General features: G+C 44.8%; 1 protein-coding gene across 2 annotated transcripts in view; it reads right to left on the reverse strand.

Annotated features, from left to right (window-relative positions):
- Nucleotides 1-22589, reverse strand: part of BANK1 (B cell scaffold protein with ankyrin repeats 1) — a 2974928-nt gene that overhangs the window by 944205 nt on the left and 2008134 nt on the right. For both annotated transcript variants that reach the window (XM_069630704.1, XM_069630703.1), the window contains exon 9: nucleotides 20066-20107. In XM_069630704.1, the coding sequence (XP_069486805.1) occupies nucleotides 20066-20107 (42 nt within the window). The remainder of the gene's footprint in view (nucleotides 1-20065; nucleotides 20108-22589) is intronic.

The following is a 22589-nucleotide window of genomic DNA, read 5'->3' on the forward strand; positions in this document are numbered from 1 at the left end:
TCCGGGATGGGATGCAGCAAATGGAACATACGATGCAGTGCCAGGAGGAGCTGACAGCCCTAGTCAGGCAGTTTGTTTCCGATGGTGCCCAGGCAAGGCAGGAGTGGCGGGACAACACTGTGTCCATGAGACAGGCCATTGAGGCCAGCACTACGCATATATGCGAGGAGGTGTCTGCTCTGAGGCAGATCCTTTACCCCATAGCGGATTACTTGGAGGCAGAGCGTCCGGCCCCCAGACTGGAGCAAGCGGGCACCACATCATCATCCAGCTCCACTAAAACCAGCTCCACTCAAACCGATCGGACATGCCGCCACCAGGTGCGGGAAGTGAACAAATGTAGATGGGGCAGCCTGATTAAGGCAATAGACGCAGAAACCTGCATCATTTGCTTGGACACCATGTGTGGGGGAGTTGTGGGGGAGGGGGAAGGAGAGGGGGGAAACAGTGTGTGGGGGAGTTGTGGGGGGAGAGGGGAGAGGGTGTGTGGGGGAGTTGTAGGGGGAGGGGAGGGGGAGAGGGTGTGTGGGGGAGTTGTGGGGGGAGGGGGAGAGGGTGTGTGGGGGAGTTATGGTAGGAGGGGGAGGAGGGGAGGGTGTGTGAGGTGGAGGGTTTGAGCACTTTGTACTATTTAACAGTTTAATACACCCGTTGTGTAGCAGAAAAAATACTTGAGTAGACATTCCTATTGCTATACAGTGCATAGTGTACATGTACTCCCACACCCAGTGCCCTCTGTCCCACTTTCATGTCACCCTCTGCACCCATGTGTCTTAGAAATATTGTCCAATCACAGACTGGCGCACAGCACGTCCCTCCTGTGCATCGGCACCGCGATGATGTGCGCCCACATCTTCTTCATCCCCTTCATCATCACCTGGTGGTTGTAGTTCAATGTCAGCGGGCAGGGGCACGTTCCGTCGGATACACATGTTGTGCAGCATGACACATACCATGATGATCTTGGCCACCTTCTCATGCCTGTAGAGGAGTGCCCCACCCGACCAGCTAAGGCAGCAAAAACGTGCCTTCAGCAGGCCAAAGGGCTGTTCGATGACCACACAGGTACGGGTATGGGAACGATTGTAGTCCTCCTCGTGCCTGTTCTGCGGGTTTCAGACAGGGGTGAGGAGCCATGGCTTCAAGGGATATACACTATCACCTGCATGTGAGCAAAATAAGGTATGTGTTAGTCGATTCATGATGGACAGCTGTACTTATCACACATGCCTGTAGATATTTGTTGGTCACATGCACATGTCCCTGGTTGTATGCACACATTTTTCCTTCCCTCAATGTGTGCTGTGCCATGGTCTTATGGTGTGGATTGCATCCACAAGATGATACACAGTGTACACTGCCTTGATGTTCTCATGTATTGTGGACGCATACCGCTGTGTTTGTGATATATATGTGATGTGTAGTGTTCTGTATGATTTTCTAACTGGCAGCGTTGGCAGTAGTCTCTGCATTATTTGGCATTCAGCGTTGATTATTCCCATGGTGACATGCTACACTACTATGGTGGTGGCCCTGTGACAAGCAGTTGATTCCCTTGGTGGTTTTGTTTTGTGCACTATCATGGATGCTTGTTCTGTGTAGTGATTTGCTGCAGACATTTACATTGTGAATACTCACAGCATGTTGCTGGATTGTGTTACGGAGGGTGAGGTCCGATGATGGGTGGTGCACGTGTTGTGGGATAGGGTGATTTTAAGTTTAGCATGTTGTGATAGGTGTGCAGCTTACTTCATTGCTATGGGAATTGGTTATCATGTTCAATTGGGATGCTTTGGGGCACAGTGTTTTGGGATGTGCACATCGTGCTGTCACCACAACAATGACACCATGGTGTTGTGTGCATCTCTCCCCCCATTTCACTGCCATGTGCCTGTCATGCAATTTACCAAGCAGCCAGGCACGTCGTCCTGCATGTCGCTCCATGTAGCGTGGTAGCGTGGAGTTGCTCTGGAACATTGAGTTATGAGTTGATCCGGGAAATCGGGCACAACAATGTGTGATGATCTTGCTGGAGTCACATACCATCTGTACATTGGTTGAGTGATATAGCTTACGATTGCGGTACACCACCTCTGTTGCATGCAGGACCACCAATTCCACATTGGTGCAGTCAAGTGCACCAATACAATTTGGCATGCCAGCCAGTGCATGGAAGCCAACTTTTGTGTCAAAGATCTCCTGGGGAGTCCGTGGTAGGGATATGTAGTCCCTAGTGTGCTTCAGGAGGGCATCCAGCACTTGGTTCAGCATGTGAGAGAATAAGGGTTGTGATATGCCAAGCATGTGCCCCACTGTGTGCTGGTAGGTGCCTGTGGCCAGCAAGTGGAGCACAGACACTACTTTCAGTAGAGGTGCGATGGCGGTGCGTATTTCAATCAGGCTGACGATATCGTTGTGTATCATGTCCACAATGGGGGTGATGGTGTCCCGGTCCAGTCGGCAAATGGTGTGGATCTGCTCAGGGGTTAGGTTGAATGGACTGGCTCTGATGCGAGGGATTGGGGGCTGCCTGCGTGGTACCACTGGCTGCACTGGTGGGGCTTGCTGGGCCTGTCTCACCCTCCTTCTCCTCCTGCGTCTACTCTGTGGTGCCTCTTGTTGTTGCTGGTATAGCAATGCAAGCATGTCCTCCAGCCCCAGTATTGCTACTACAAGTGGAATCACTTTGGTGTGGTGAGGGGTGTGGTGTGTGGGTGTGCTCCTTTTGTGCTGGCCCAGACTCCATTGCCACCACCTGTGCTGATTGTGTGCACCTGTGGCAGTTGGGAACACTGGACATTGCTGTTTGCGGGTGGTTCGCGATGCCGGTATTGCTGGCATCCCGATACGCCTCATTACCGCCTTCATGATGCCGGTATTTGCATGTCTGCCTGACTTGTGATGTCCTCCTGTTAGCGCCATCCAGCTATTGCCGGGCCCAAGGGCCGCATGCCCGCGCGTATGCCGGCAGGGGGGGAGCACGCTATCAGCGGTGGCCCTAATACCGGCTTGTTGAGTCGGAATAGCCCATAGCGGTATGTGGTGCCGGTAATCCCTTACCGGCATCGTTTTTCCATTACCTCCAACCTCGTAATGACCCCCATTCTATTTTTTCTCCAACTCGTAATCTCCTCATTTTTTCAGCTGTTGATGTTGCTAAACCATTTTCATTGTTCAGGTTCCCTCTGTTTCGAATTCTACTTCCCAGAATCACATCCCATCAAAAATAACCCACGGACACCACTGCTGTATTGGCGTGGCCACATTAGTTCCCGTTTACAGGTTGCCCATTATGTGTGTCATTTACAGGTGCAGCAGGGTACCCTTGTGCATTCACATGTTCTCCATTCATTTGAGCGCCTAGAATAATATAGCCCACATCATGTAGAAACATGATCAGTCTATTTTACGGCAGTCAACTGCATTCAAAACCATTCAACTTCTAGGGACAGGTTCTCAAAAGTTCTTAGATGCGTTCATTCAGATACCCACTCACCCCTTTCGCATATGGGATGGACTTTTAAATGCCATGAAATAAGGTATTCCCTTTTGTAGTGCAGCTGTCACACGTGCGTTTCCATCCTCCAAAGACGGATGGAAGTGCTTTCTTTTTGCTCAGGTATTTCACTGAGATGGGCCATTTTAAGGCCCATGTGTTGGCAGTGCGCTCCCAACACACATGTATGCAAGGGGGCTGGAGAGCAAATCTTTGCGCTGCTATCCAGTCCCTCCTGAAATGCTCCGGCCAACTTTGAGAACAAGGTGATCTGAGCATGTCAGCACTGAGCGCAAATGAAAGCACAGCATTCTCTGCGTTCCTTTCAATTGCGCCCCTGGGCTGTTTGCAAAACCTTTGAACAACCAAACCCATGTAGCACCGTTACGTGTTGGCACCCCAGCACGTCTGCGTGTATGTCTGCAAGTGTGCCTCGGCCTGGAAAAGCCAAGATCACGCTGGTTGTGCTATATGCATGAAACCCTGCACTAAACCATACCACGCCTATAACCACCTGACACAAAGCTGCTTCTCTTCCCACCACTCAAAGCCACTCTAAAGTCCAATATAAACCTCACAGGCAATAACGTACACCACCAAACTGCCATCCTTCACTACACCTGAACATAGACATATTGCGCTGGGGGCGCAAGTCACATATTGTCATGTGAGCCGTAATGTATTCCAGCGAGGCACTTTTAAAAACTACGGAAAGCTTATTCTGGTACATTTTCCCTTTCGTGCAAATAAAGTCAATAACGCCCGCTTCCTAAAGGCAAGCAGCGTATACTAGCAGTCTGCTTAAAGCATGAGAGATTTACGGAAACGAACACAGCCAGCGCGCAGGAACTACCTTGTTTGTTTCTGAAATGGAGGGACCGGTCACTGTATCATAGAGAGGAGTGCTGAGGTGCAGAACATCACAGTGTACTGAGCCTCATAAAGCGCACTTCTGCAGCTCCACACCAACAACACTGCCTCTCACACATTAACAAAAGATCCCCCCTCCCCCCTTAAGCTTTCTTTTAGCGAAGGCGCGAGACCAGAGCCAAGATTCAAGGCCACCATTTTGTGAAATATTCATAAACACTCTGCCCGGCTGCAGCGCGGGAGCTCCTTCGCTGGATCCACTTCAATGAGCGCCTTTCTTTTCCCATAAGTGGGGGCGGCGCGTGAGTCATTAGCAAAATGGTTTTGAAGGCTTTTCTGCATCCATAAGTGGATTCCTCCTAATGTAATTTTTTTTAAAGCTTGCACTTTAATGAGAAGGGAAAGAGCATTCGCATGACAAAATGCTTTAACTTTCCTCTTTCAATCGCAGCTGCCTGCCTTGAGAGTGTGGTCTCTTTGAGAAACGGCCAGACCCAGAAAGAGAGCGGCTCCTGTGGTTGTTGGCCACAAGCCTGTGCTGGAAGAAACGGCCATCTCTATTTTGTGCCAAACTTAATGAATGTGCCTAGCCTGGGGGTTGAAGCGATGGCAAAGGAGAGACGCATTTCAGACTTTTGTCAAGCTGAGCCAGGTCAGCATTGAGAAATAGCGCAGCGACCCTGAAGGGGTGGGCGTCCAGGTGCCAGAGGTGTTGCTGGGGGGGGGCTGAGGGGGCTATAGCCCTGGGTCTTTTGGTTGTAGCCCTGGATAGTAACTCTGTGGTTATAACCAAAAAGTCTAGCTAGCCCCCAGTCCCGACAGTACCAAAATGAGCATAGCCCTGGATCTTTTCCAGACCTAGCAACACCCCTGCCAGGTGCCATGCAGTAACATAACACCCTGCACTTGCACAATCTGAATGATACAAGGCCTAGTAAGATCGTTATGTTGTCCTCCCTTGTTTCCCCCTCGTTGTCTTGTCGTGCCTAGAAACACTTGTGTACTCCTTCAACATTGACAACAACGTCATCAAAGTGATGCCCGCAGTTAAAACACTAGGATTCTACCTGGACTCTGCACTTAGCCTTAAGAAGCAAGTCAACTCACTAGCATTGTCAACAGCATATACATGCAAACTGATCCGGGCCTGTAGACCTTTTCTCTCTGAAACCAGTTGCTTTACCCCGGCCAAAGCCCTCATAATATCCAGATTGGACTAATGCAATGCCTTATACACGGGAGCCAATAAGTACATTATTGACAAAATGCAAAGACTTCAAAACAATGCCCTTAGAGCAGCTCTAAATATCCCTAACATAGATCACATCTCTACATTTAGAAGAGACGTCCACTGGCTGAAGATCAACGACAGGATCCTCCTTAAAACACACTCTCTCACGTCCAAATGTCTGAACAACATAGCTCCACCTTATCTTGTAGAGAGAATAAACAAGAGACTTACTGCCTGCCCCATGAGATCTGCCAATGCCCACACCTTAGAGATCCCTAGATTTAAACGCACCACAGCTGGCGGCTCTAGCTTCCCAGTCATAGCCACGCAATCCTGGAATGCACTCCCCTTAGATCTCAGAACAGACCAACCTTATTCCAGATTTAGACGGAAAAAGTCCTCACCTAGATACGAACGAACGACTCCTAAACCTGTTGCTATCGACTCCTAAACCCATCTCTTCCTGTACTTATACCATGACTTCTCTTGCTACCTAATGCCTGTCGGGGCCTTACCGCTCTCAATGTATCTGTTACTATTGCACCCTTCGACTATAATCACCTATTTGTGGATACTAGTCTCTTTGTAAAATATGTGGCAGTAATTCTGTTTATTTCCTGTATGTACGTACCCTATTTACTCTGTAACTAAGCTTCAAGTATACTTGTAATGTTGCGCCCAGCTACCTGAGGGGTTTGGTACGCTTTATCAAATAAATAAACAAACAAACAAACAAATGCCATATCATATCATATCATATTATGCCAGAGGGCTAAGGCGCCACACCCTCTCTCCTCCGTGAACAAAGGGTGTCAGATGAGGAGGTTACGGTGAGGTGACCCAGAACCAGACAAATACACAGGAAGGGAGGGGGGGGACAGTGAAGAAGGGAAACTCCGAGTAGCAGGGCAAAGATATGTTGCACCTGGGTGTTGACTTCAGAGGCCGGGGACAGGCGACCTTAAATACTGATGGCAGGATTACGCCAGCCTCTTTGTTCCAGTTTTCTCCCAGTTTCCCAGACTGTTTACCCACCCTTCACTCGCTAACTTTGGTCTAATTTGTAGGTACACTAATTTTGTTACATTCATTTTGTCGCAGATGGCGGTTATGAAAAAATGTAAATGTAGCGTCCACAAGAGGGGGTGCATGTACCAGCTATGAAAACTATGCAGTGGCATAAGAGTGACATGTAGGGTGATTTCATGACGCACGTACATTACACCTACAGTGACACATGTTACAGAGCAGGGCGCTGCACAGAGAAATACACGCACAGAGCTATAGAAATTATATGAAGTAAGTGTATTGGGCTAGGTGGAAGCGCTTGGCTGCAGCGGGTAATAGCACACATGTAGCAAAAGCCATATCTATAGGGTTCCTTCTGTTTGTTTCCATTGTTATAGAACACCAATGCACACTCATGTGTAAGTGAAAAAGGGCCTTTCTTATCTGGTTTCCCTCAGTAGTGGTGGGACATGATGGTGCTGCACAGGGGAGTTGCTAGGTCTGGAAAAGACCCGGGGTTATGCTGATTTCGGAACTGTTGGGACTTGGGGCTAGCTAGTCTTTTGGCTGTAGCTCCTGAGATTCTATCCGGGGCTACAACCAAAAGATCAGGGGCTATAGCCCCCTTAGCCCCCCCCTCTAGCAACGCCCCTGGTGCTGCAGATTTCATTTCTCCTGTGTTTTGCTTTTTGCAAATTGAGCAGTGAAGTCCAGGATAACACGAGATGCTACATTAATGTTGTAAAGGCCCAATGCCCAGTAGGCGCCAGGCCAGGAGTTGAGCACCCTAGTTCACTGCGAAGCACACTTCCTATCTCTTTTAAATATGCCAACCATGGAATTTGCAAACCTGAATTCTATTCTCTGCTTTTGTAATACACCAAAAGCTGCACAATTCGGCGTAATCACTTCTATCTTACTTTGAGGTCACCCTGAACTTTCTCGAGCACTGACGAATTTGTTTTTATCATTTTAACAGCTGCAAACCAAAAGCTACAGGCATATGTTTTGAGCAGCCTATTCCACTCCCAATCACCTGTCCTATTATGCATGTGGCTGAGTAGCAGCCACGCTGATAACCTTGGAACATTTAAACTTGCCTTTTAAATCCCTGTTTAAGAAATTGACCAAAATCGGTGCACTTGGGGTGCACCGCTCAATCCTCAATCTGCGAACCTTCCGTAATTTCTGGCGTGCTAAAAAATGTGTTTGATCACTTGAGCAGCTGTAAACGTACAGCTAGTACTGTAACAATTAAGCAATGTGGAAGAAAAACAAATCCGTTTCGTCTCACTTTTAGTTTTGGTCAAATGATGTCATGTTATTAAGATTCATACAACGCGCCGCTGGCATGTGTATACAAGTGGCTAAAGTGCTGATTTTGCACCATGTGTGAGTAGTAACCCAACCTTGGGCAACTGAATAAGAATATGTTGCTTTGGGAACTACTTTTCCCCTTTGTTACTTCTGTAGTAAACACGTATCAGCTCCTCCTGACCCTCATCCCTGCATCTCCCTGTTCACCCTCCTCCTCAGCCAAAGAAGAGGTGCTTCCAAAGAGATGAACTTGTCCAATAACAGTTGCGGAGGTCGGCCAGCACAAAGGGGAAGTGTTCCCTTGCAGGCTTCTCTTTTTCTATGTGTACTGTGGTATAAGAGAAAAAAGATAAAAACTATCAAAGGGGTCCAAAAAGTGATTCCCGGAGTTTTTTTTTTTTAACATTTCTTTCCTTTTTGCGAAGTTGACAGAGGGACGTTAAGGGATAGGGGTTAACAATAAAGCAATCACAAGGGGTTTTAACTCAAGGTTTCTTATTTCTAGTTTCTTTTCTGTTTTTGGAGTTGAAGGAAGGAAAGGGGATCAAGAAACAAACAATCGTAATATAATTCACAAACTGTTTCTGGCTGAATCTCCAAATATCAACAGCGATATTTGGCTCCTCCCACAGGTTCCATCTGCTCAGGTATCGCGCACCTTCACTGAGCATACATAAAAAAGCCTCGAGCAGAACTAGGGCGACCCCCACTAATACTCGAAAAAAGAAGAAGAAATTGCAAAATTCAAGCTGCACCCCAAACAAATAACAGTATCTCCAATTTAAAGGACTGTAAATCCAACTTAATGAGGCATTAAAAGCATTGCCCGATGATGACTATACTAAAATGATTGGAACAGGGACACACACTTGGCAGAGAAAAAGAACACCAGCAAAACCATGGCTGCCACCTTTCCCAGCTCAATGCTTGTCTCCTTGAGGCAGTCCTGTGCTTCCCATTAAATGCTGCGACTTGTAGGCCCATTTGCTCAATGAAAAAAACAAAACTATAAGCCCTTGTATGCAGTGGGAAAAAATCAGGACTGGATCGAGGTGTAACACATGGGGTAACATGGCAGCCATCTTGGTCTGATGTTTGATAAGGCAACACAGAGATATAGAACTGTTGGTAACCCAAGCAAAAAGTACAAGGCAAATTGAATTGCTACAGACTGCTTGTCAGGAACTACTCTTGGCCAGAATACTTATGCACAGTGAACAACCTCAAACAGACAACTGATGACCAAATACAAGGTCAGTGGCCACAGTCTCTCCCAAGATCGAAAGAGGATGATGGAGGCAGACAAGGAAAATAGGGCATAACCAGATCTGCCAACAATGTGATGTGGAAATCGGAGACTTAAATCCACTTCCTCGTGTACTGAATTCTCCTACAAAATCACTAACTTCACAAAGCCTGAAGACACGAAAAAGATACATATCCTAATAGGAAAACACCCAGTAGTAGCGCGAAAAAAGCATCAGGAGACATAGCAGCATGTGACGTCATCAGAGCCACAGAGGCATATGCAATCCCGCTGCAATAACTACGCAACCCCAGTCACTTTGGAGACAATTGCAACCCCATATGTCTTGCTAATAACGTATCATTGTATTGTCTTACGCAGCTGTTTGTCAGACTTTATGATGACAAGCACGGTCGCTGAGGCCATTTTCGATTCGGAAGATAATTGAAGGGTATTACTTCATCCTCAAAAGGAGGGCCACAGCATTCCCCAGTGCAGGCAGTAGAAACAACTATACATTGGAATCGAAATCTATCAGCGCATTTGGGAAGCACAGTGACTTTTTCTGAAATTACTTGTGTCTCGTTTAGGCATCCACCATTAGATTGATCTGAAAAGGGGAACATAAAACTGTCCACCTAGGAAAATGTGTGCTTTCCTTCTGATATAATCGCAGCCTTTATTGCTTCGCAAGGAGAATGGCGATCACTCCTGATAGTCATAATGAAAAACAAACACAACAACAATCCTATACAGGTGGGATCCTGCCTTCTCTAACCCACAGGAACGTTTGCTAATAGTCCAGGTTTTGAAAGACATGATTTGATTAGCTGAAAATATGACAAGATGGTGCAATGCACACACTTTCAAACTCACACAGCATCCTCAGCTCACATCAACAGACTGAGCAGCTGTGAGCATATCAACATACAATTACTTAACAATGAATACGGTTTTACTTATGAGATTAGGAGTATGAGCACTTGGAATAGCAGGTATTCCCAAAACCCTACTCCAAGAATCAACCAGGAATTGAAGTTGGCATGCCTCTCTAGAGCTGGCATTACTAAGATAACCAAGCAAATCCCTTTGCACAAAAATGTGCAACAGGGGGGCGGTGCTTGGTTGTAAACTGTAGGTAGCACAGGGGAACTCAGACATGCCTGTAGACCGGATGCTATGCAGAGTGGGTCCTTCTGCTAAGCATGTTGTGTGATGGAAACCCTGTATGGAACCCCTGATTTCTGTATGACTATACCATGTGCATGATCTCTGGCCTTACCCTCCGATGGACATTTCTCGCTCAACCATTCGGTTTTTAAGTCGAACAAAGAAACAGGTTGCTTAACTCAAAGTCTGACTACAACATCGAGTAACTGCAACTTCATTGCAAATGCACAAGATAAAAGCAGAACAGATTGCATTATAAAGTGTGGAACCAATGGTTAATTCGTACAACAATATGTTTCATAGACCCCGATTTTCCTTACCTGGCTTGTAGGGGACGTGCACTGTGCCACTGGTGAGAGGTCCTAAAGAGTTTGGGGCTGTTTTGCTTCAGGATCGTGCGCCTCTTTCACAACATGATAAACCTTTACATATCAGGTTGCACGTGTGACAATGTGAAACAAAATGGTGCATTCAAAAAGATCTTTATCCCGGTGAATTTAAAAAAACAACTCAACACTAAGGCATGAAGACAATTCCCTGCCTGATTTCTCAAATAGCACAGATGTGTATTACTAGAGAAAACACAACAGTGCATCTCAGACCCTTGCCCCCATTCATCTCTTTCTTAGTGTGCAGTTCTGGAATGGATGTGAGCATACCTTTTCATGTGCGAGTGAGTAGAGCAAGCCAGATTCCACAACATGAGAACATTTGGACAAATGCTCATTATACGGCAATTTTGTAATTGATGTACACAACAGAAACACATGATTTTGTTTCTGCACTGGGATAGAGGCGGCACTGAGAGCAGCAGAACAGCCGTAAGTGTCTGTGCTCAGTCCCTGATCTAAAATACAGCACGGCCGTAATGACCCAGTAATTGCCCATTTGCGGGCGCCAGGAAAAAATTGATACCGGTGGCAGCCGTGCTGGGTTTACCGGCACGGCTACCGCCAGTATCATAATGAGGACATTTGTGTTTTTTTTTTAGGGGGTTGCAGGCGTCTTCTTACCACTGCATATGTCACTCTTTCACTTTATTATCAGCATGAGATAGAGGGAGGGCAATATTGCATCATTTTTGCGGTCACAACAAATATTTGTCAGAGTTCAACCATGTCTGACTGCACAGTGCCACCTATTTATCGCATGTAGTACTGAATAGTACAAACAGCATGGAAACCAAACATTCACTTAAAAGTATTATGTGACGAATTGAAATCTATCCTTAAGGCAGGCAGGTTCACTAGCCGGCCAAAAGTGAAAAGAAATATGAAAAGAAATGCAAGCCCTTTATAGCAACATATAACAAATCTATCACCAGCTCAACAGGCCCTTGCAAAATGTCTACTGCTGTATGGAGATGAAGGAAGGCTGCAGAGTTTGCTCAGCCATTGGCAGCCATTATGGATTGGTGTCAGTAAGCTGCAGGTCCCCCGGTATGGAGATGAAGAAAGGACTGCAGAGTTTGCTCAGCCATTCACACCCAGTATGGACTGGTGTCAGTAACTGCAGGGTCCTCAGCATGGAGATGAAGAAAGGACTGCAGAGGTTGCTCAGCCATTGGCAGCCATTATGGATTGGTGTCAGTAAGCTGCAGGTCCCCCGGTATGGAGATGAAGAAAGGACTGCAAAGGTTGCTCAGCCATTGACACCCAGTATGGATTGGTGTCGGTAACTGCAGGGTCCTCAGCATGGAGATGAAGAAAGGACTGCAGAGTTTGCTCAGCCATTGACACCCAGTATGGATTGGTGTCAGTAACTGCAGGGTCCTCAGCATGGAGATGAAGAAAGGACTGCAGAGTTTGCTCAGCCATTGACACCCAGTATGGATTGGTGTCAGTAACTGCAGGGTCCTCAGCATGGAGATGAAGAAAGGACTGCAGAGTTTGCTCAGCCATTGACACCCAGTATGGATTGGTGTCAGTAACTGCAGGGTCCTCAGCATGGAGATGAAGAAAGGACTGCAGAGTTTGCTCAGCCATTGACACCCAGTATGGATTGGTGTCAGTAAGCTGCAGGTTCCCCGGTATGGAGATGAAGAAAGGACTGCAGAGTTTGCTCAGCCATTGGCAGCCATTATGGATTGGTGTCAGTAAGCTGCAGGTTCCCCGGTATGGAGATGAAGACAGGACTGCAGAGTTTGCTCAGCCATTGGCAGCCATTATGGATTGGTGTCAGTAAGCTGCAGGTTCCCTGGTATGGAGATGAAGACAGGACTGCAGAGTTTGCTCAGCCATTGGCAGCCATTATGGATTGGTGTCAGTAACTGCAGGGTCCTCAGCATGGAGATGAAGACAGGACTGCAGAATTTGCTCAGCCATTATGGATTGTTAATTTACTTATGTAGTTCAAAAAGCAATCGGAGGCATCCATATGCAATTAATTGAATAATAACACCAAGACAATGCAATGCAGGAATGAAGTGCTTAACACGTTAATGCGCTAAGCAGCAGGGAACTAAGAAATACAACCTGTTTTTAAAATCATATTTCACAAAGCTTTCCCTAGTTAGACGGCTCCACTGGCTGTTAAAAAATGTTCAGCTGTTGGAATGTCGTTTTCAGCAAGATGCCCAGGTCATGTTCGACCGCGAAACTAGCCTCGCTCTAAACGTGTAACTTCAATAGGCTGTCAGAGTGCAAGCGTTCACTCTGCAGACCTAAACACGAGCTATGCAAGCCAGCACCAGCTGAAGGCGGAGCTACCTCTGTTGTAACACGCGTCACATCACATAGAGCATAGAGTTTGCATCCGAGCAAACAATGGAGCAAATTCAGTGTGCATATTGTCTTCCGCTTGCATATACGATAATAAGGAGGAAGCAGACTTCGCTAAAAATGTATATAATTTAAAGGTTTTAGCACGAGGGCGGGGGGGGGGGGTGGGTGGCAAGAAAGGAGTAAATGGATTTAGCACTAAGTTTGCCTCTCTTATGCAAGTAATTACAATGGACTTGCTCTATTTTTTCAGCTAACTCCAGCGGCCATGTTGGATAAATCATAGGGATTTCCATACATTGTGCAAGGGAGGCCAGCAGCAACAGAGTATCAACTTCTGCTAAATGATGACCCTTACTAAGCATCAGAATAACCTCTCGATCATCCTCAGAAATGGGAAATAAACGAAACTAAAAGTAAATTGTACCAAACTATGAAATGTAGTCCTCATCTTACGTCACTCCATGTCCTCTCCTGCCTTACTAGTTCTTCTCCCCTGTCATGAGAGTGCTGTGCAAAACCGTTTCAGTCCACACATGTAGGCTCATATGAATGTTAAGTAAACCTAATGTTTTCTGGATAGACCTGTCTGTTTGCTTTCTTATGGACTTCAGCTTTTAAGACCTTCTAGCCTTTTACAGTGGGAAACAGCAGTCCCATGATCAGGGCCGCTCGGCCACCATTTTTTCATCCCATTTACAATGCATCTATTTAATAGCTGGGGGGACGGCTGAGAGAGGACACCTAGTGGGACCTATTCACAAAGCACTTGCCCTGAGCAATTTACACTTACCCTTGACTTACCGCTGGAGATGCCTATACTATGCCTTTCTGTCAGTAAGTCAGCCGTAAGTCAGGGCTACTCAGCGCATTTTCTTTGGTGAACAGCAACTCTACCTCCAGTTCCAAACCAATGGAAAGTCATTTTTATTCAGCGTAACATCTTTGTGAATTGGCCTCACTAGCTTTACAAGCATCTGATAAGGTGGCGTTGGTACTTTTGGCCCTGCTTGTCTGAATAGCTGCTGTGTTATTGAGCGCATGACTAGAATAGTGTCCAAAACCTTATATTGTGCTTATCAGCAATGCCCTGCCTCCTATTCACTTCCCTTGTGGTTGAAACGGAAGGAGCACTGGATAAGCCAGACATTAAAGAATGACGTCAGATTCAAGTCCAGATACGTCAGCATCCCAATGGTGCAATCATCAGACATCTGAAGATTGCAATGTACAGGATTATAATTAAAGAATCCCACTGGAGACAGATGGAACACATCTTCGGCTGCATATTTGACTCAAAAAAGGTCCTGGTTTAATTCTCTCATAAACAGGGCACGGCCCAATATTAGTTTGGCAGGCAATCATCGTCAAGACGAGATTAGGCAATGTTTGCAAATTAGCAGAAGCCAAGCTGACACTGGGTCTTGTTTTCCAAGAAATGTTGGGTCTCATTACAAGTTTGCCTGTCCGGAAACAACAGTGCCGGAAAGTTAACCGGCACCGTTGTTTCCGGACTGGCAAACTACGAGTCTGCTGGCGAGTGCCGTTTCACCCACCAGGTCTGACCCTGGCAGGCAGAACGGCACCCGCCAGCAGACTTTCACCGTTTTTAACGGTGCCGGTGCTTCCGTGGTCCCCATTCCCGTGGAGTCCTATGGGGCGCCACGGGAATGGGGATCAACATTTTACTGGCGCCTGACTTACCAGACCGCCGGGACTGTAATGCTCCGGTTATTCCGGCAAGTCAGGTGCCGTTAAATCATTACGGGTCCAGCGGCTAGCTGACGTTTTTTCGTCATGGTTTCCGCCGGACTCGTAATGAGGCCCATTGTCTTAGTATTAGACATTACCCTGCAGATACGACGACCAGATGATCGTTCGCTTTCAGACCAAACAGTTCCCAAACTAACACTGATAAGCTACTGATGCCTTGAACAATGCATGAAGAGAAAGACCCTGCTTTGGAAAAAGGCATAATTTAAAACAATTAAGCAGAAATTGAAAACGTTTCTGAATACAAGAAATAAAGAACTTGTTAGAACTACATTTGTACGCTGTAAGGCATTCTTCTGTGCAAGATTATTTCTTGCACATTTAGGTTCAAAAGAAACGTCTCACACATGTTGCAGCCTACCTTGATATTTTTTTTAGCACACAAGGAATTAACAGTACACACAGTAAATGGGTACTTATGTTAGAGGAGGGATTTGTGAAACAACTCTGCTTTCTCTGATCGAGAGAACACACTTTCTCTGGATTATGGTGGGGTACCAACTCTTTTGATATGGCATACAGTCTACTTCAGGGATCCTACATTTAGACGTTGAACTGGGGAAAGCTGGCAAGTATAGAACTTGGAATATGCCGGCAGGATCAAAAACTCAGGCTAAGAGTCCTAAATCACTTTCCTAAACATAGGGGGATCTCTAAAATTCCAAGATAGGCGTGAGCCGCATCCAGAAAAGCACTGGCATGCACGCACGCCTTGCCACTCGAAGTGGATGGCAGTCCTTATGAAGGCCATCAACATAATAGACAGCTGAAACTGGTGCAACCTTGCATGGGCAATAGTTGTGTATAAATTCAGGATAGTTCGCACCTCAAATGAACTGTACTGTAAGGAGAGGTTTTTACTGTGTTACAGGGCAGCATTGTGTTGGATTTATACAAAATAAAATTGCTACTGCTGGACAGTATGTCCTGTTTGCCAATAATAGACCTATCAGCTGTGGGTCCCTGCATCTACATTAGAGGGATATTAGTAGTGAGCCCCTTTGCCTAGCAGAATACGCAGCGTCTCTTAACCGTGCATGTGCATTCAGTTGGCACATTACCACAATCAAGGAGCCAGTGGGTTCTCTATGAGGGAGAGCTGAGCTGTTTCAAATCCCTGTCCCCCACAACCAGAACTCACACATTTTGTTACACTGACTGAGAACCTTTTCTAGGAATTTAAACCGAAATATAAAAAAGTAGCAAAATGAAGCACACTTCAGACAACACAGATACAATATCGAAAAACTCAATATGGCAAATGTTAAAATTCCCTTATTTCCATGAGTTCAACATTATTGGTAATCAGGCGAGTTCTGGCCTGTAGAGTGAATCAACTATCTCTGGCCTGTAGAGTGAAATATGCTATCTCTATAGCCAGCACTGAGCCACAAAACAACATGTTTTAATTGTTTTCTATGAACTAAAGAAGCAACATACAAAATTAATGCATTCCAATATGAGAATGTTGTTAAGCAAACAGATGGATTACATACTGTTTGATTTGGTACTGCCACAAAAAAAGAAAAGAAAAACAATAGAACAGGAGGGAAATAATCAACAGACAGGCAAGCCAGCTAAATATTCTTTACTGACCAACTATTAGAAACACACCACTTAACAGACACACATACCAGTAAATGAGGATTAAAACGTATTGGGTGAATAAACTGAATGAAAATAATATCACACAAAGTTGATGATTTAAGAGATTTGGACCATTCGAGTCACATATGTACTGAGATCAGTACATGTTATCCAGGCCAATTAGTTGAGTTGCTCTTCAATGAAACCCTTTATATGCATCATATCCCTGTACATTGTTTCTTCTCTTATGTCTCTGCATGTAAACACGATCCTGTGCTACCATGTCTGCTGGGCTCATGCCAGGAAAACCTGGCTGGTATACCTTCGTGTATGTTCGTTCTTTCTCTATTACCTTGCACCTACACTTAGTAACATTACAATGTGTATCTGTTCTAGGTTCACCATTGTGGCCAATATAGCATTACCTCTGTCCCAGTTCAGATACATCCAGACATTCTCTGCAACACTTTACTTTCATAAAATGCCTTATATGTCTATAATATGAACAGCTCCAAACTCCAAGCCAGGTCACATCAGCCTGTAGCCACATAAGAAACATTCCTGTTAGCATTGACAGAGATACATTTCCCAAATGTGCATTCCAACTATAGACTTTGCCAGCAATCTCTTCTTAAGCACAATTGGAAATATTCAGAACATTACTCAGACTTTCCGTAATGCATTAGAGGGTTGATTTGGCCACTGGAAACCAAAAAGCTTGACGTGTTTAGAAAATAGATTAATGGATTTCTATGCTGCATGCACGCGAGATTGCCTAAGAAACAAGTTTATCCGTAAACCTAGCTCCGTTTGCTGCAGTATATTTCAAAACAAACTCCTGGCTGAGCTTTCAATGAGCGTGTGTTTATCAGTATTGTTATTACACTGAATCTAGCAACTTGCAAGCAAAAGTTTTAAAATATAAGCAACAAAAAGCACAAGAATTCACACAAATATACACAATATTTTAACAAGATAAAGCATTGGAATCATTATCTGTTAGAATATGATCAGCTAACAGGAAAACAGGGGTGGGACTTAACCTTTAAAAAGAAGCTGCTTTAGCAGCCTGGAGGGAGTTCTTAACATTTCACTGAAGGCTACACTATGCTGAACCACGAAGGGGCAGGTCTTGCAGGACACTGCTGGCCCACAAATCTTGACCTGCTAGAAAGGAAAGCAAGCAGATTTAATGAGTAGGCCAAGACAGCAATTCCCATAGTCTGATTTTTAATGCATGCTTGAATAATTTGGAGGCAAAACAAATTTATGAAGCTGAACTGCCCTGAAAAGAAGCAGCAAACAGTTTTCAGATGCCTTCTCCCTGAGACAGTAAACTACTCATGAGGCTAAAAATTGCAACTTGCCCAATTTTTCCAAATTCTAATTTTTAGACTGTTTCACTCTTTCGGTGGCTGAAATAAGTCATTTTAACCAATTTCTCAACATACATTTTTCTTTTCCATGGGAGTACCTTTAAGAGATACCATGGTGTATGTTTGTTAGGTTAGACTTTCAATCTTCCCTGTGCTGATGACACACTGAGTTTATGGTGGTACTGAGTTTTGATGCAGTATCCTTATATAGCCCCTGCTGCCCTTTGTACTTCTTTGGCCAGGATAAGTCGCTCTATCAAGACACAGAGAAGGGGCGAGAGGTATCATTTGCAGGGGGATTTGAAATATTTTACCTGTATTCTTTTTTGATCTGTGGCTCTAGATCACTTTTGGGCTTTTCTTAGTTAACTACCTATAGACGCCATGGATTTCTGACAGTTTTTAACCCTTTTGCTCCTAATGGGTTATCTGCATAACCATGCCTGTTGCCTGGCTTGTTGATCCAGAGCATCATAATTGTGAGTATGATTTTAAGTTTTACTGGGCCAGAATGGCCACACACATATCTGTGATTGGTAGTAGGTAGTTTGTAACATTTTAGAGGAGTAGGATGTTGGGTATCTACTCCACTAATTTTTTGTTAATATTAGAAACTGTATATTGCTTGACTATTCCATTTTTAACCCTCATATATTATCTCTACAAGAGAATACATATTTTTATAAATGCTAAACAGGAATGAGGGCATTATCAATGTATTTCAATTTATGAGGATAACGTGCACTATGTTGCAAGGGCAAATATTTGTTGGTTTAGTGATAAAACTGTGTAGGGAAGATATTGATAACATTTAAGGTTTATCATATAGACAAGGGAAATGAAAATTGATACATAGAGTCACCCATTAGTTGGACCCAGAAAATTGCTGTCTAAGGAGCTCTTGGGTAGTAATTTGTTTGCACTGAACCGCAGGGACCCATCTTTCTTCAAAACCTTACTTCAGGTACAGCCCTATCCTCTGCCACAAAACCTACTAAAGCCCCAGGTAGACATCTAGACTGACTTTGGGGTAGGTATAGGTTAGGCTCTGGCATAAAGGGTAAGATGAAAAGCATAACATTTCCGTTCTTTCCTTAGTCTGTCACAGCAATGATCTTCCACACCAAAACCCAGTTATTTTAGAGTGTTTTCTGCACTTCAGGAAAAGATTTATGTTTGTCCTTTGAAATAGAATGCCCCATGCAAAATGTTGTAACATGATCTTGATGATCCCGCTATTGATCTTTGCACTGTCCTTTTTTAGATAACCAACACATTGCTTATAGTCCTGAGTAAGTACATTGTATACTCGAAACACATTAGCTCAGTAGTTCAGATGACTAAAATGAATCCAACTAACACAGATTAAGGTCTATAGCAACATCATTTTATTGAATACCACCTTTTAAATCCATCTAGTATGGTGACGTTTGAAATCAGGGATTAACCCCCAACCCTAAATATTGATAAAATAACATCAAGATTGATGGTACAGCAGCTACAAAATACACTCTGACTCTAATTTGCATAGTGCTTTACTTGAAGAAATCCATTAACTCTTTCCCTGCAGGCAATTCAATGACATTCACTAGGGATTGGGGCATAATAATGAGGCAATATACACTGAGGCTGCAGGACGACCATGCCAGTAACGGCCTGCCACCCAAGTTAGGGCCCATGCGAAGCAAGAGTCCTTCAACGTGGGTGGCGGTGCCACCCTTTCCACCCACATAGGAAACTGCACAGGTGGTAAGAGGTGAGGAGCAGAGTGGGGAAGGGAAGCCGGCTAGCAGCACTCCGACTGCTCAGAAAGCATACTGATGCATACAATATCAGAGAATACAGCCTGCGCTGCAAGCTTCCTGACTGGCTAGTGTCCTCTTGCTGGGTGCTAAATGTACATACTAGGGGCAGTGAAAGGGTTAACATGGATTAAAGATAACATTAAGCAGAATTATTAGGACCATTACAAATAAGCAGATGGGAAATTAACGAGGCCCTGGTGGGTGTAACTGACTGTGACTTGAGTCCATTTTGTGGGAGCAAAACAAAGCAGAGCCAAATGTCTTTTCAATGGACTTAGTTCACAGTCATTGGTCGCGTGGGAAGGACAACAGATTATAGCCTGAACTATGGTCCGAATGTTACATATAATAATGGAGTATGTACAAAAAAGCCCATGGAAAGATATTTTAACATGTGTCACAATTCAAATTTAAAATATAGCAAGTAGGATGTAATTTTAACCAAAATGGAGATAAACTGTCTTACCCTGTGGTGCTGTTCTACCTCTGAGGTGCTTCTGCTGCTAACCTATTAAACAAAAAGAAAGTATTTAATATTGTGATTGCAGAAGCATAACATTTGAACAAAAGGCCAAAATAATATATCAATCAATGCTGGAAATACTGTGTATGTCTCAATGGTATAATATATATTTCTTTGCAAGTGCATTCACAGTGACTCTCGCACGGAGCAGGAGCTCACCTCCCCACTGCTCGAGCAGTGCGCCGTCTTGTGAAGGTGAAGCAGGAGCTTCCCTTCAGCAAGGTAAGCCCCAAGCTTATTTCCGCCTGAGACCACTGACCACATCTTCAGCTATGCTATTATTCAACACAAGCGTGGCTTAGCACACTGACGCCGTGCTTACCCTCATCCAGCTGTATAAAGCAGCTGAAATTGGCAATCTAGCTAATTCTTCCTCGTGCACCCAGACAAATGCACACAGGGTTGACCACTCCAAGATGGCCGCCTAACCCCTTGTCCTCACTTCCTGATTTCCACTTCCAGCTTTCCTGGCCACGAACCCCTCTGATTGGCCCTTACGGAATTCAAATATCCAATCCGGAGCCGGGAGGCGTGAGCCGACATCCGGAACGAAGGCAGTAGCAACAAAGGCTACTTCCTGTCTTAGCCTGTCCTTGCCTGATCTTGCCTCTTGCCAGAACCCCTGCATCGCCGGACTTGAACTCAAGTTAGAAACCTAAGGTACTGTCTGACTACACACCATATTACCACCTCATAACACAGCCACTCTCAGTGGCCATATTTCCCGGCTGCCATTCAAGCATATGGACTATCAATAATATATACCGCCACATGTCACTATGCCTCTAACTACTAGATTGTATACTGCTGATTATTTACGCAATGTCTGCTTATGTGAGCCTGCTAATTGAAATTGCTGCCCATACTGTGACACCTGAAATTACTTATAGCCAAATAACACTGAGTTTTGTTACATTCTGTCAGATATTACTGCATTCAGCCTGCTAATAGCACAATTGTAGCCTATATGCACCCTGACTTACGAATTGCACCCAGCCTATTAACTGGACCCAACCTATCTATGTCTTGCTATCTGACACTGCGACCATCCTGATAGTCGCATCTAGCCTGCCTGTACTTAGCCATTTCGAATTGTATTCTAACTACTGAAATTGCACCTAGCATGATAGTCGCATCTAGCCTACCTGTATTTAGCCATTTCGAATTGTATTCTAACTACTGAAATTGCACCTAGCATGATAGTCGCATCTAGCCTACCTGTATTTAGCCATTTCGAATTGTATTCTAACTACTGAAATTGCACCTAGCATGATAGTCGCATCTAGCCTACCTGTATTTAGCCATTTCGAATTGTATTCTAACTACTGAAATTGCACCTAGCATGATAGTCGCATCTAGCCTACCTGTACTTAGCCATTTCAAATTGTATTCTAACTACTGAAATTGTACCTAGCTTGATGGTCGCATCTAGCCTGCCTGTACTTAGCCATTTCAAATTGTATTCTAACAACTGAAATTGCACCTAACTTGCCTCCATTCAGCCACTTAGCATGTACACCCTGGGTCTCGCCTACAGGTCACCCTGGCTACCACTGTATATTACCCTCTCCATCATACTAGGAGTACAATCACTTAACTCGACCACCAAAGCTAACACTTTGAGTCTCTACGCCACATCCTATCCCACCCATCTTACCTATCCTATCATGCTCGACACACAACAACCCAATATAGGACTTAAAATGACCCAAAATCCAGACAGTATCACTCTACAAAGGCCATGTAATACTGTAGACAGAAACCTAAGACTATGCGCTCGCCTGTCCAAATTGCATGAGCCACCAGCCAAGAAAGTTGAACTTCTAAATCTCCAAAATAAAATACAGTTACCCTTGAAGGTTACTGCAGAACCCACAAGGAAATAGTCCAAGCCCATTAGACCTATACTAAATGGTACCAAACAGACAGCCAAAGTTAGTCATAACACTACCTGCCTTAACGCAGAAAGCCACAAACCTTATCTCAAAGGAGTGCTTATAAACGCCAGGTCTCTAGTCGCACACGCTACAGAGATATCAGACATCATTCTTAAAGACAACCTAGACTTCCTGGCCATCTCAGAATCCTGGCTACATGATGCGGCAGGCCCTTCATCATCATTAGCAGTCCCGGACACCTATACAATTCTACGAGCGGACAGACACACCTCCCGAGGTGGAGGCATAGCAATCATAGCTAAAATCAGCCTAGACATGAGAATTATCACAACCACCACTATGAAATCCTGTGAATGCCTCACAGTCAAAATAGCCATTGCTAACTCTCAAACCCTAAACATCATCCTCATCTACAGACCACCAGGTCCTATCGGAACCTTCGCTGAGGACATCTCGACATCCCTGTCCAATAACCTAAAAAATACATCCCAAACAATAGTGCTAGGAGACTTTAATCTAGGCTACAATGACAATAAGGATATCCAATCTACAGCGATTGCCCTGACCCT

The sequence above is a fragment of the Ambystoma mexicanum genome, chromosome 6q, assembly GCF_040938575.1.
Source record: "Ambystoma mexicanum isolate Mex_15411 chromosome 6q, UKY_AmexF1_1, whole genome shotgun sequence".
Lineage (NCBI taxonomy): Eukaryota > Metazoa > Chordata > Amphibia > Caudata > Ambystomatidae > Ambystoma > Ambystoma mexicanum.